The sequence below is a fragment of the Mobula hypostoma genome, chromosome 5 (genome assembly GCF_963921235.1).
Source record: "Mobula hypostoma chromosome 5, sMobHyp1.1, whole genome shotgun sequence".
In the NCBI taxonomy this organism is placed as follows: Eukaryota; Metazoa; Chordata; class Chondrichthyes; order Myliobatiformes; family Myliobatidae; genus Mobula; species Mobula hypostoma.
Window position 1 is genome coordinate 123,131,383 of NC_086101.1, and position 14,974 is coordinate 123,146,356.

The 14,974-nt window shown below is 40.3% G+C and overlaps 1 protein-coding gene across 4 annotated transcripts in view; it reads left to right on the forward strand.

Annotated features, from left to right (window-relative positions):
* Positions 1 to 14,974, forward strand: part of cntln (centlein, centrosomal protein) — a 538,558-nt gene that overhangs the window by 104,160 nt on the left and 419,424 nt on the right. For 3 of the 4 annotated variants that reach the window (XM_063048919.1, XM_063048920.1, XM_063048922.1), the window contains 2 exons: positions 3,057 to 3,190; positions 5,410 to 5,445. In XM_063048919.1, the coding sequence (XP_062904989.1) occupies positions 3,057 to 3,190; positions 5,410 to 5,445 (170 nt within the window). Of the gene's footprint in view, positions 1 to 3,056; positions 3,195 to 5,409; positions 5,446 to 14,974 lie in introns of all 4 variants that reach the window. The other variant, XM_063048921.1, reaches the window with a different exon arrangement.

Here is a 14,974-nt window from a genome sequence, read left to right on the forward strand (position 1 = left end):
AAGGCAGGCATACTAAATTCCTTTTTAACCACCTTATCAACCTGTAACCACTTTCAGGGAGCTATGAACTTGCACCCTAAGGACCCCCTCCTCCTCAGCATTGTCAAAGTTCTTGCCCTTAACGGTGTACTGTCTCTTTACATTTGACCTACCAAGGTGCAACACTTCACATTTGATTGCGTTAAATTTCATTTGCCCTTTCTCTGCCCACATCTGCAACTGATCTATATCCTGTTATGTCCTTTGCCAGTCTTCTACACTAACCATGACACCAACAACCTTTGGCAAACTTGCAAACTTACTAACCCACCCATGCACATTATCATCCAGATAATTTTTATATAATATAATATATATATATATATACACACACACACACACACACACACACACACACACACACACACACACACATATATATATATTAAAAAAAAACAAAGAGCAGAGGTCTCTGTACAGATCTTTGTGGAATACCACTAATCACATTTTTCCAGCTAGAATAAGTCACTTCGACCACTACTTTCTGTCTTCCACGGGCAAGCCAGTTCTGAATTCAAGCAGCCAAGTCACCATTGCTCCTGTGCATCTTAATCTTCTGGATGAGCCTCCCATGATGGACATTGTCAAACACCTTACTAAAATCTATGTAGACAATGCCCGACTGTTGTTACTTTACTAAGATATAACTTGCTCGCACAAAGCAATGCTGGCTTGTGTTAGTTTGGCCTTGGTTTTACAAATCCTTATAAATCCTATCCCTTAGAATTCTGTACAATAACTTCCCTAACACTGACGTGAGACTCACTGGTCTATAGTCTCCAGGATTATCTCTGGTTCCCTTCTTGAGTAATGGAGCAACGTTAGCTACTTGTCAGTCCTCTGGTCCCTCACCTGTGGCTAGAGAGGACACATGGATATTGGTCAAGGCTTCAGCAATGTCTTCACTTGCCTCTCTTAATAACCTGGGTTGTACCCCATCAGGCCCTGGAGACTTATCCACCTGAATGGTCTTTAAGAGACCTAGTGCTACCTCCTGTTTTATTTTGAAATTCCCTAGCATATCAATACACTGATCTCCTGATCCTCCTTGTCCTCCTTTTTAAATACTGAAATATAGTACTCATTAAAGACCTCACCCACAACCTCTGAATGTAAACAAATGTTCCCCCATTTATCCTTAAGTGGTCTTACATCTTCTTTTGTCCCCTTCTGGCTTTCCTAATTTCTTCTTGAGTTCTCTCTTGCTCCTGATGTATTCTCTTAATCCTACTTGCCAAGGTCTTTCCATGGCCCCCTCCTGGCTTTCCTAATTCCTTTCTTGAGTTCTTTTATGGCTTTTTTAATAATGCTCAAGACCTCCGATTGATTCTAGCTTCCTGAGATTTATATACTTCTTGCTTTTCTTCTTGACTAAATTTATCATCACTCTTGACATTCTAGGTTCTCTTACTTTGCCATCCTTGTCTTTCCTTCTGACAAGAACATACCTGTCCTGTACTTAGTGCATTTGGTTTTTAAATACCCTCCACATGTTGGATGTGGACTTGCCCAGAAACAGCTGTTCCGATTAACTCTCCCTAGTTCCTGCCTAATGCTCTTGTAATTTGCCCTGCTCCAATTTAATACTCTTGGAGAAGGTCCAAACCCATCCTTATCTATAGCTACCTCAAGACTTAAGGAGTTTTGGTCACTGTTCCCTAACTGGTCACTCACTGAAAGGTCGCTTACCTGGGCAGACTCATTACCCAACACTAGATCCAGTGCAGCCCTTCCTCTTGTTGGGCTATCTACATAATAATTTCAGATACCTTCCTGGATGTACCTAACAAATTCTGCCCCATCTCATCGTCTTGTATTAAGAAGGTCCCAGATTATATTAGGGAAGTTAAACATATTAATGTTGTAACTGCAGTCTTCAGGGTAGGAAACAATCCTGAATCTTGTATGTTGGAAGACCCAATGTAGATGGGGGGAGTTCTTCGTCGAACACCTTTGCTCCTCCCACCACAAAAGGTGGGATTTTCTAGTGGCCACCCATTTCCATCTTAATTCGCATTTCCATTTCAACATGCCACCTGTGCCCTCCTGTGCTGCCATGTTGAAGGGGCATTCGGATTGTCTCCAACTTGATAGTATGAAGACCGATTTCCCTAACTTGTAATCCGCCTCCCTACTTTCACCCTTCTCTCTTTTTCCCATTCCATTTTGGCTCCCCTCTTACCCCTTCTCCTCTTCTCACCTGCCCATCACCACCCCTGTTGCCATTCTTTCCCTTTCTCCCATGGTCAACTGTTCCTCTCCTATCAGGTTTCTCCTCCAGCCTTGCAGTTTTTTCACCTATCACCTCCCAGGTTCTCACTTCAATTACCCCCCCATCCATCTTCCCTTCCCCCCATCACCTATCACCTGCTAGTTTGAACTCCTTCCCCTTCCCCCACCACCTTATTATGGCTTCTTCCTCCTTTCTTTCTAGTTCTGATGAAGGGTCTCGGCCTGAAAGGTCAACTGTTTATTCCTCTCGGTAAATGCTGCCCAGCATGCTAAGTACCTACAGCATTTTGTGCTTGTTGTTCTTTGAAATAATAGCCAAAGCACACGTAATTCAAATAAGAATATGGTAATTGTCAGCATTTGTTAAAGTCTAACCTTTGATTGGACCTTAAAAAAATAGTACGCACTTAACTCTAGTTGACTGGATAATAAGTCACAGCTAGAAAGTCTGGCAGTATTGCTTTGAGCTAACTCCAAGAGTTGCAGGGGTGGAATTTTTGAAATACCTGATTTATTTTCCTCTTCTTTGTGAGGGGATGTCTGATCTCCTCTTAACACCTTTTCTGAAGAGTGCAGTTGCAACTAGAAGTTCGAGCTTGTGTTTGCCAATGTGCCAGTTTTACAGGTTGGGGCAGCAGTGTGTTACAACACATTTGATTAAATGTAACCGCTATCAAATATTGAGTAAATGAATGCAGTTATTGTATTCATCCACATGTCTTAAATTGTGCTTTCTTTTTTTAAACCAATTCTGCTTTCATTGTTCTGGCTATTGGTGATAATAGGTATTGGAGGATGACTTGCAAGAGGCCAGGAATCAAGTGGAAGAGATGCACAATAGATGTAATGACCTGTCATCTCACCTTGGGGATCAACAGACAGAACTAACACTGAAGGACTCTGAAGTCACTAAACTTAGGCAAGTGGTTTTGTTAAATATAATGAATTTTACAAGTCAGTTGAATGTACCAAATAGTGTAATAATGGGTAAACTTTCTGTTTTACATTAACAGAAAGGTATAAAATGTAAGAAGAATGTGCTTTAATTATAGATTGAGAGCACAGGCTTCCTAACAATAGAAATTATTTAGAAGTGCATATATTTCAGAGATCAAATATACAGTATACGATTCAAAATACTCAAAATATTAAGATTGTGTTACATTTTAATTAATGTTGAATTTGACAGAACAGCAGGAACACACAAAAGCCTAGGTTAAAGGTTCAACATGCCCAGACTTTAGTTTTATGCTTGTAAATCTTTCCTGCATTAAAGCTATAGGATTAGTACTGCATATTTGAAAAGCTGCTGAGAAATGGAAAACTCAAAAGGGAAAGCCATAATAAGTAGGCTCTTTCATTCATTAACGTTTTGTCAGATTGGGTGGGTGCATTAATTTGTATGAAAAAGCTAACATTTCCTGAGAAGTAGCATTATGTAAATGCTAAACCTGTATTCAGATGCAGTGAGATATTTGATCAATTTTATCTGTAGACTTCTATTGCAGTCAAACCATAACTAAAGAATCTTGCTAGGTTTCGTTGCATGTTTTCTATAAGAAGGTAATGACAGATTCAGAGAATACAACTTGAATAGTGGATTGCTAAACGAGGGCATACACCTGTTGATAGTTGGAGCATGCAGACAATTATAATTCTCATTGGACATGGAATATAGCTTTATATGGAACCAACTTTGCCATCCTTTAATGTTGGATCTATTCCAGACATTGAAACAGAAATGGAGTTTCACTGATGCTATTAACGTTCACTTGAAAAACGATATCCTTGACATTTTGCCCCACCTCCACAAGATTACTAGTATTGTTAACCTGGGGAAATAGGTGTGTCTACTACTTACTTGAATGATTTGTGTCAAATTATTGAGGCATGTTAACAGTGTAGTTCCAATAGTATTTTCAATTAGGCATCAAGTTCAGACCTTCAAGGTTCTTCACATTTCCAAATGCTTATTGAAATTGGATTCTGACAGCTTTTAATCTTATTAACATAGTTTTACAGGATAATGGCTTTACTGTTACAAAAATTTTGCCTTAAATTGTATTAAAACAATCATGCTGACAAATAGGTGGTTTTACATCATACTACAACATGAATCAGGTCACCAGGTTTTTCTATTAATTCTCATGTAAGCAAGGCGTGAGTCATGTCATACTGGTATAATTTTGTTTTGCAGCGGATTAGCATTGTGAAGTAGTGAAATTAAAAAATATGCTGAAATAGGCTAGCTATGAAATTACTGAAAACTGTTCTGAATGAACTTGGGCTGCTGGAGAAGTGCTCAGTTGTGGAGAAAAATTTCCATCAGTTTTAATGTCGCCTCTCTGTTTCTACATCTTAATGTGCTTAAGACAGATTGAATAAATTGGAGCAAGAAAGAGATTCCCTGGGATATGTTGCATCTCCAAATTATTTTAAATATTTAAATTAGATTAGAAAACTTGGTAATAAATATGGCAGTGTTATGCAATGAGTTTTTGCAACATAAAAATAATAAGTTCTTTATGGAAAGATAATCAACCAATATGTTGGCAGTCTACCTATACGACATCTGGTTTCACTTGACCATGATAATGTTTTACTGGACTTGATCCAGGGAATCCTGTTTTAATGGGAAAGAATTTTGGGAGTATGTTTCCTTCAAATAAAAACTGTGTCATAGTTGAAGACTGTAATTTCAGTGGTCTGGTTGAAGCATAATTGTATCATTTATCAAGTTCTTCCATGTAAACAAAAGCAATATACAAGGATTTAATTTATCCCTTTCTCCCCATAGAGGAATGCCCTCATTAATCACTTCTTCACCCACTGTCATCTGCACCCAGTTCAGAGAAGATTAGACATAATTTACTTTGGATTAAACATGTTAGTTTTGCCCTGGTGTTCTTTATCTTAACGAATATTCCTAAAATTGGTTGTGTAAATATTGTGGTTTTAGAAAGAATACTGTGTTCAAAATCGCTGCAACGTTGACTGAATATTACAACAATGACTGTACCTGAGGAAAAGAATACTTCATTTTATGTGAATCAATCTGACTTCCTTATGTCATATAAGGTACTAAGGTACTGCAATGCAAGTTCATTTTCCTTTTCTTCTCTAAATGAACTTTTGCAGGTTGATCAAACCAAATATTGGACAATCTTCTAACAGGTATATTTTATTAAGGCTATTTGAAATGTGTGTGTATATATGAAAATTTAAAAGATTGTTCAGTGTGAATGCAGAGAGGATTCATACAACTGCAGCAGAATGTAAAACTTTAATTGTACTGCCATCTACAGAAAGTAAGTTGGCTCCAAGCTGATGAATGATGTATATTAACTGTAAGTTGCTTACTTTCACATGACTCATAAACTATGCAGAATATAATTGAGTGTGTGAAATGTTGTGAATAAGGAGATAATTATTATTAATTAGACTGTTTAAATGTCAGATTTGTGTTGTATTCCTACTTGGTTATTACTTCAGTAAAATCTTAAATTTGCAGTATTTTGTTTTAATTTTTTTTCGGGCAATAAACTACAATGATCTTTTGCCTCAGACATGAAATCTTCTGAAGTTTATGCACTCAATATTGATAATAGCATTGCTGGACCATATGGAAGATTTATTTTTTTATCTTGTTTCAAAGTATTTTTCTAAATAGCATTTGTGTTTTCTTTTCTTCACACTAATTAGTGATGTCAGTTTAAATATTAGCACTTAAAATTTTATGTTTATTTGGTATTTCTGTGTTGTGTATTCATATTGGAGGACATGAAATCTGCATGTTCTTTTAAAAACTTGCTTTAGAGAGATGCATATATTTTATAGAAATTACTATTGATTTTGAGCTGTGTGGCACTACAGCAGTAATATTGACCAATATACAGTTCTTGAGTCTTTATTGAATTAAGACATTTTCTTATACTTTTGAATGTCCATATTCTATGAGCTTTTATTAAAATAAAATAAATTAAAAATTGGAGAATTTGTATTCTAACCTAATTATACACCTCTTGGTTTTGAACAAGGAGAGTAATTTCTGATGATTAATTGTCTCCTGTGGAAATTTAAAGATGGGAGTGGTGTGGTCATTTTTGAAATACTTAATATACCAAAGCAACAGGGCTCATGAGATACAATCTTTATCTTGGTTACTGGCAGATTCATTGCTTTATGTAAAGATTTTAAATACACTGTCCAACTTGCATTGTTCATTTTTTTTGGGTTAAACCTCACACCTGGAGCTTAAGACAGATGAATAGAGTACTTCAGGTGAGACTAACTGGTACCATGTACAAATCCCATTAAATTTAAATTCTAAACCACCACCTCCTACTCCTTGTTCCCAGTTGTGCATTTACCACATGAATTTGGCTAATTCTTTGCTATCTAGAGAATGGTATTTGTTATATCTGGAAACTACTTTTGTGGTATAGTTGTGTGTAAGTAAGTCTTGTAAATATTTAATGTTATGACATTATCACAAAAGCAAATGTTAACAGGTGGTTAGTCTGCAATAATGTAGTTATCCTTGTGAAGCTTCTGATGTCATCCAGACATTAATATAGTTTGGATGTACTGTATGAGGACTCCGAGACTGGTTCACACACCATGACGGTGTTCTGCATGTGCTCCACTGTGTTTATTGCTCTTAAGAGGTGGACTGGTAGCGTAGCGGTTAGTATAACACATTTACAGTGCCAGTGACACGGGTTCAATTCCTGCCACTCCCTGTAAGGAGTTTATATGTTCTTCCTATGACCATGTGAGTTTCCTCTTGGGTGTTCTGGTTTCTTCCTCATCCCAGTGATGTGGCCTGGTAGGTTAATTAGTCAAGTGGGTGTAATTGGGCAGTGTGGGTTTATTAGGCTGGAAGAGCTATATTTCCACAGAGATGTGAATTCACTTCTGTTACTGTCTCATTTGTAGGGAGACTGTAGATTTTCCTAATATGAAAAATTTAGTAAGTGTGCTACTGTTCCTATTGAGAGTTTCTTTCTCTGGCCTGTTACATATTTGCACACTTAATAAATTCTACATAATTGTTTTTAGCTTCTTCATAACTTATTTGCACCAGACAAAAGAGCTTGGTGGTATAAAGCCACGAACTGCTGTTGCTGATGGTAAATTTAATAATTTTAAGGACATTAATTGATACTGGAAGATGACTTTGATTTTTCAATCATCTGCAGTTTAACAGTAAGATGTAAATGCTCCTTAAATTTGATCCAGTGGTTTCAAATTTAAGATTACAAGAAGAAAGTCATGTTAAAGGGAAGCCTGCTTGCTGCTATCTTTGACTTTGCCCCATCATTTTTTAATTTGGAAAAGATGTGAGATTAAGATGAAAGAATGTCTGAATAAGATTTGGGCGGAAAGAGTGGCCAAGAGCCATGTTGGAATCTTTCCAGTCATGTTCATTGTGTTGACTAGCAATCGGTGTAGTCACAAGGAAAGAACGTGTGACAACTAGCTCGGAATACTTTTATCAGCTACTCATTTAATGTACTCAGCAGCAGTGGTGATAAACTGCTGTAATATAGCCACGTTTAATGTGTTCTGCTCAGCTTTTAAAACTTTCAGTTAGATTCCAGCATGCACTTTAAAGTTTCATGCCCTGGTCATATTTCCTTCCTTGTTTAAACAGTTTTGTTCTTGTTTTTTTCAGCTTTATGATGGTCAGAAGCAAGTTTGAACAGAAAAGTGTTCTTTGCTATCTGCAGACTTCAGCAGTTGTTTAGAATTGTTTTGATCATGAAGAATTGTTTATTTTTGTAATGATTTTAAATTTCTTGTTTCCATTCCTTATGCTTTAATACTGACATTAAATTTTGACATTTCCTCCTTAAGCCAAATAATTTTCTATGTGTGTTAGTGTTCGCTGCCTCACATGTCTCCATTTTGCTAATCCTCTGTGGTTGTGTTTGTGTATGTGCGAGAGAGAGAGAGAGTGAGTGCTTGGGAGGAAGAAAAGGGGCTTGTTTCGCTGTTGGTGTTTTGTTGTTGTGTTGCTCTGCTGAACAATGTAGCCATGCTATGTTGGCCTGGAATGTGTGGCAACATTTACAGGCTGCCCCCAAAACATCCTTGGTTGTATCGGTTGTTAACACAATCAACACATTACACTGTATGTTTCGATGTACATGTGATAAGTATGTGATCTGAATTTGCTTGGAGGGGTTGGCGATAGAACAAAGTGATTCTTGATGCAAAATGCTAACTGCATTCTCTAATGGTTGTTATTGTATGATGCCTATCACCAGCTTTTAGATTTTTTTCAGTTATGTTTGGCATTTGCTTTATCATCTGGATACTGTCTATGGTTGTTTTCCCATGCTGTTGCTCACAGACAAAGAAGAGTTGTGTGTCTTTGTATCTCAAGAGAGTGTAGAGGCTGTAGTTCATGCATGTGATCATGTTTATGTTTTCCACTGGAGATTTAAATGTTCTTACTTACTTCCTAAGTAAAATAGCCAGCATAATGGCGACACGATGCAGCTCGCAGCAGCCACTCCGGTGGTGATGTCTGTTATTTGTCAAATAGGGTGCCGTGCACAATCCTGATTTGATGGAGACGGACGTGAGAGCACGGTGGAACATCTGGTGAAACTTCTGAAATGCCTGCTTCGCTGCTGCTGTTACTGTGTGGTCCAGAATCTCCGGAGGAGAAGGCCTTGAGTCCTCGGCTTTGCATGTTGCTCGGTGGCCGGGGCGGGGTCGAAGTGCTCGGCAGAGGATGGTGCTCGGAGAGGCTGTGTCAGAGGGGCTGGTTGGAGGCTCGAAGTTTTCGGACAGACTCAGAGTCCGCTGCGTTCGGGTGCTTCTAGTGGTGCTGCATCGGTGAGTTGGCGGCACTTGGAGGTTCATGGCGGAGAGAGTTCCTCCCTTCTGCAGCCTGTGTGAGATGATGAGTCTATCAGAACTTTGAGACTTTTTTTTATTGTGCCCATGGTCTGCTGTTTATCAAATTATGGTTTTGCTTTGCATTGTTGTAACTATATGTTATAATTATGTGGTTTTGTCAGTTTTAGTCTTGGTTTGTCCTGTTTTTTTGTGAGATCATTCTGGAGGAACGTTGTATCATCTTTTAATGCATGCATTTCTAAATGACAATAAACGAAAACTGAACTGAACTGATAATCAAAGATCCCATCCACCACGGAAGTACTCTCTTCTCCCTTCCAATCGGGCAGAAGATTATGAAGTTTGAAAGCATATATCATTAGTCTTAAGGACAGCCTCTATCTTTGCCAGTGTTATCAGACCCTTGAATGGACTTCGTACAATAAGGTGGAATCTTGACCTCTCAATCTCCCTCGTTATGATCCTCCACTTTATAGTTAACCTGCGTTTGACCTTTTTGGTAGTTTTTACACTTTTTTGCATTGTTATTGTTTTACATTATTGTACATCATTGCACTGTGTAATGATTTGGTCTGTATGAACAGTATGCAAGGCAGACTTTTCACTGTATCTTGGGAGATGTGATAATAAAACAATACCAGTACTTGATGGGAGACCAGGCACTCTTAAGATCTATAGTCTGGCTTTGGATGGATTCTTAAAATACAAACACCCAGATCATCCAATCAATTGGATGGTGTTTGCCATTATTTATGGGTAAATGGTACAAGAAGCATATGTATTGTTAAATGCATAGTTGTGGCATCTTTCTATCTTTGCTCTGACTATTGAAGGACATAAAATTCACTTACTTTTTTTTGGTAGTTCTCAACTAAGCTTGATAAAATTTTAAATGTTGTTCACTTAAGTCTAAGAATCCTTCTGATGAGCATTGATTACTGTCAATCAAATTTTCTGGCATTGAGAATTTAATGTAGTGATTGAGGAATTTCATCCCTTCAGATTTTGAAGATTGTTGAAGATTTACATGGTTACATTAAAAGTCTCAAATTTAAATTAATAATACTTTATAGAAGCAAAAAATGCTAGACACGCTCAGCAGGTTGGTCTCAACTGTCTGGGTGACACAAATGATGCAGCTAGTTGAGTCATTAAAGTAGGGTGCCAGAGACCTGGGTCAATCCTGCGTTCAGGTACTGCTTGTGTGGAGTCTGCATGTTCTATTTGTGCCCTCAACAGATTTTCTCTGGATATTCTGGTTTCTTCCCTCCTTCCAAAAACACATAGATTAATAGGTTAACTGGCTATAGTAAATTGTCGTCTTATGTAGGTGAGTGGTAGAATTGGGGGAGAGAGGTGGGAGGAAGTTGAAGAGGATGTGGGAAGAATAAAGAGGGAATTAATGTAGGATTACTGTAAAATGGGTGATTTATAGCTGATGTGGGCCTTGTGGTCAGGTGGACCTGTCCAAAGAGAAGCAGTTGTAAGATGCAGGCAAAAGGAGGAGGAGAGTAAAGAACAAAGAAAAGGTCTTTAACAAATGGAGGCACTGGGAGAGAGTGGTTGACTCAAGTGGTGGTAATAACATTAATTCAAAGAGGGTGATAAAGAGAAGTAAATAACAGAAGGCATATATTTTTTGCAGATATGAACAGAAGAGATAGATATGAATCTATGAGGAGACAACTATAGTTTGAAAATATGAGAAACAAAGTAGCTGATCATCAGAAATTCAATTCTGACTCTGGAAGGATATAATGTGGCTAACTGCAAGGATTTTCCTTAAAAATTGCATTGAGCTTGGCTGGAATAACATAGGAAGCCAAAAATAGCAGGCCTAAGTGAGAGTGGAATGAAAAATTAAAATGACTGTACACTTGAATCTTTAGCTTCAGATTTAACTTTTCAGCATGCATATTGAAACATCAAAACATACCAAGAAATGTGTCGTTTGCATCAATGACTAACACAGTCTAAGGATCCCTCTGGGGGCATTCCACAAGTGATGCCATGCTTCCAGCACCAACACAGCCTGCTCACAATTTACTAATCTTAACAAGATGTCTTTGGAATGTGAGAGGAAGTCAGAGTGGCTGGAGGAAACCCACATGATCATGGGGCGATTGTATGAAATCCTACAGATAACAGCGAGAATTAAACCTCGCAATCACTGGTGCTCGAAAGCATTATGCTACCATGCCACTTTTATAAAATGTACAGGGTATTGTAGCAAATTGAAAGGAAAGGAAGGATGTAGTCACCCAGTGCATCAGTTTCTATAGTGCGTATATCACAGGGTACAAAGTGCTGAAGGTCTCTGCCCACCTAAGCCGCCCCAGTGCCGAAGAGGGGATCAAATGCATGCCTCCTCATGCACCTAAATTTGTTCATCAAGGAAAGAGAGGATCAGGTGGCCTAGATCATCAGTCAATGTATCTTGGAAGCAGTTCGTTGATGACCGGGATTGCATCTTGGAAGTTACATTGGCAGGACCCGTCTAGAGGAAAACTGACTCCCTCACAGCCTTTGTGTTCACCTTTGCAAAAGAGCAATTCAGTCCAATGGAGGGGATCTTAAACCATCATGGCAACCAAACAGGAGGGAAAGGGAGATTCGCCACCTGAGAAGCAAGATAAAGCCCCTGAACAATTCAAAAACAGTTCACCTGACAAAAAAGGTGTCAAAGATCTAACCAGCAAACTGCAGGTACAGCTGCACAAGCTCAGGAGGGTGGAGCAGCTGCGAAAGCAAAGAAGAGAGAAAGAGAAGGAGAGTGCAGTTTCTTTAAAAGCTCATTCACATTCACCAGGGGTCTTCTCAGCCAGTGAAAATTCTGCATTCCAACCAGTTCAAAGCAGGAGGTGGGAGAATTTCTGCGGGTATCACACAGCGATCCCCATAGAAATCGGACTAGACTTTAATCCAAAAGTCCCCCAAACAAGAATCCCAGCAATTGAGCTGAACATGGCAGAATGCAAGTGGCAGGAGGTCCAGGTTATCATCAAAAGAGCAAAGTCATCTGCTGCCCCAGGTCCAAGTGGTATACCCTCCAAGGGTATAAGATATGCCCCGAACTCCTACTAAGTTGTGGAAGATAATAAAGATTTGGACCAAAAGCTCTCTCCCATCAAGCTGGAAAAAGACTGAAGGGTGCTTCATTCCCAAGGAAGAAGATTCCTCTGCATCACCGAGTTTAGGACAATCTCCCTCCTTAGCATGGAGTGCAAGATATTCTTCTTGTTGCTTGCGAGAAGGCTGAACTCTTAATTAATGGAGAACCACTATATCAACACATCCATCCTGAAAAGTGGCATCCTGGGTTTTTCTGGGTGCCTTGAACACACCTCAATAATCAGCCAATTTATCAGCGAGGCCAGGCAAAAGAAAGGCGACCCATCAGTTGCTTGGTTAGACCTAGCCAATGTCTACTGATCAATTCCACACATCCTCATCCAAGTTGGCCTGGACCACTACCATATCCTACCAGTAATACGAGACACGATCACCAGCTACCTAGGAGGATTCAAGCTATGCTTCACTTCAGCCCACTTTACAACCAGGTGGGAAGACCTCCAAAAAGGGATGACCTCCAAAAACCATCTCCCCCATATTATTTGTCATGGGTATGAACCTCTTCATATCAGCAGCAGAAGTAACCCGAGGCCTGGTCTTGGAGTCCAGCATCCAACAACTTGCAATATTGGGTGGGGGTGTTCATGGACGACATCACAGTTACCATTGTAACCCATGTCTGAGCCAGATGGGTATCAGAAACCCTGGACAACTTAGCTATCTTAGCTATCAAGGCAAGGATGTCTAGATGCATGGTGATCAAAAAGGGCAAGATTACTAGTAAGTTCAGTCTTCAAGTCATTCCATCCATACAGGACAACCCAGTAAAGTGTCTTGGAAAGTGCTTTAAGGCAACAACAATGGACAGTGCCAGCATCACCGACACTGTAAAGCAGTCTGAAGAGTGGCTGAAGATCGACAAAACTTGACTCCCTGGTAAATTTAAGACACGGCTCTTCCGATATGGTCTTCTATCAAAACTTCTCTGGCTCTTTATGGTGTACGATTTCCCAATGACCACTGTAGAAGTCAACATGCACCTGTGGAGGTGGCTGGGGATCCCTCGAAGTTTTTTCTTCAGCGGGGCTCTACATAAGATCAGGCCAGCTACAGCTGCTATTGTCATCGGTAGTGGAGGAATTCAAGGTGGCAAAGTGCAGAGTCCTGTTGACGCTGAGGAGCTCTGATGACAAGCTAATAAACCAAGCAGGAGTCAAAACAAAATCAGGCTGAAAGTGGGCCACCAGCGTGGCCATAGACCATGCAGTGAGCTCCCTGCATTTGAGAGACATCATTGGCAACCCATGTCTGGGATGGCAATGCCTCAGCTCAGCACACTTCCGGTGACGGTGTGCAAGTGCAAGTGTGACATGGTCTAGGCAGAAGTACGTAACCGCGAGGCTGAAAGGCGGGCTTCGAAGCCAGTGGAGTTGGGGTTACAGGGCACCCGGATCTTCCCAAGCACAAGATTATTTGGGCAGGGCTTTGGAGATGCAAGCCCTTTTGCATTTCTTTCCTCCAGTGGTCCAAGTATGACACTTTCCGTACACCACCACAGCTGCAGACATGAGGGCTGAGAGAGGACCCTAACTGCAAGCTTTGTTGTCAGTGGGGTTCTCTGGCACACATACTGTCAGGATGCAAAACAGCTTTAACACAAAGACAGTATAGGCGTCACCACGTCAAGGTCCTGCTGTCCCTTGCTGACACACTGGAGCGGAAAGATGTAAAGAGACCAGCTGGCATAGAGGCAAATAAGCCAGTCATTTTCATCAAAGAGGGCCACACCAGTCATATCAAAGAAACTAAAATCCAATCTGCTGCAAACTGCCAAATCATGGGAGATGAGGGTTGATGTGGGGAGGAAGCTGCAGCTCCCAGAGGTAGTGCAAACCACACTTCGACCACACTTCCACCGAAGACAAGAAAATCAGTCTGGTGCAGCTGGCAGTATAATGGGAGGAAGAATGCGAGGAGGCTCATAAGAGAAAGCGCTGAAGTACCAGTCTTTCATCCAGGAGTTTAGGGACAAAGGATGGCAGACGTGGCTGTTCCCCGTGGAGACTGGCTGTGAAGGGTTCCTGACAAGGTCGGCATGGAGGTTGCTGTCTGCACTGGGCCTTGTTGAAAAGAGCAAGAACCAAGTGGCTCACAGGCTGGGGGAGGAAGCAGAAAGAGCTTCTTGCTGGAAATGGAGCTGGCGAGAGGAGTTGAGCTGGAAGTCAGGGGCAGATGGACAGTGACTAGGCCACCACTGTTGACTCCCCAACTGGAGAGTGTAGTGGTTAAGGGTTGAAACACTATGGAGGTTGGGCACCATCTGACGACAACTACACCTGGCCAAAGGCTACGTTACCTCATCAGGTATCTGTAGAGGGCACCCCAGTGTATGATGCAAGTGAGAAGTATAGATGAATTGCTGTTTCACCTGGAAGGAGTGTTTGGTTCCTTGAAGCATTGGGGAGGGAGGAGGAAGAAGAGCAAGAGTTCAGCTCCTGTGGGTACATTGAGAGGGAACATGGGTATTGGTGGAGATGAAATAGAATCAGTATTGGTTGGAATGTGTCCTCTGAAAAATTGGGAATATGAAATTGGTGATATAAATCCTATTGGAGGTGTAAGGTGTTACTGGGGATGATCCAAAGGATGTGGAGACAGGTGGGATGGAAAGTGATGGTAGGAGAACCCTAAACCTTCTCTGAATGGGGAGGAGAGGGATTGGGGGGAGCTGTGGAAAAAGGAACAGACATAGATTTGA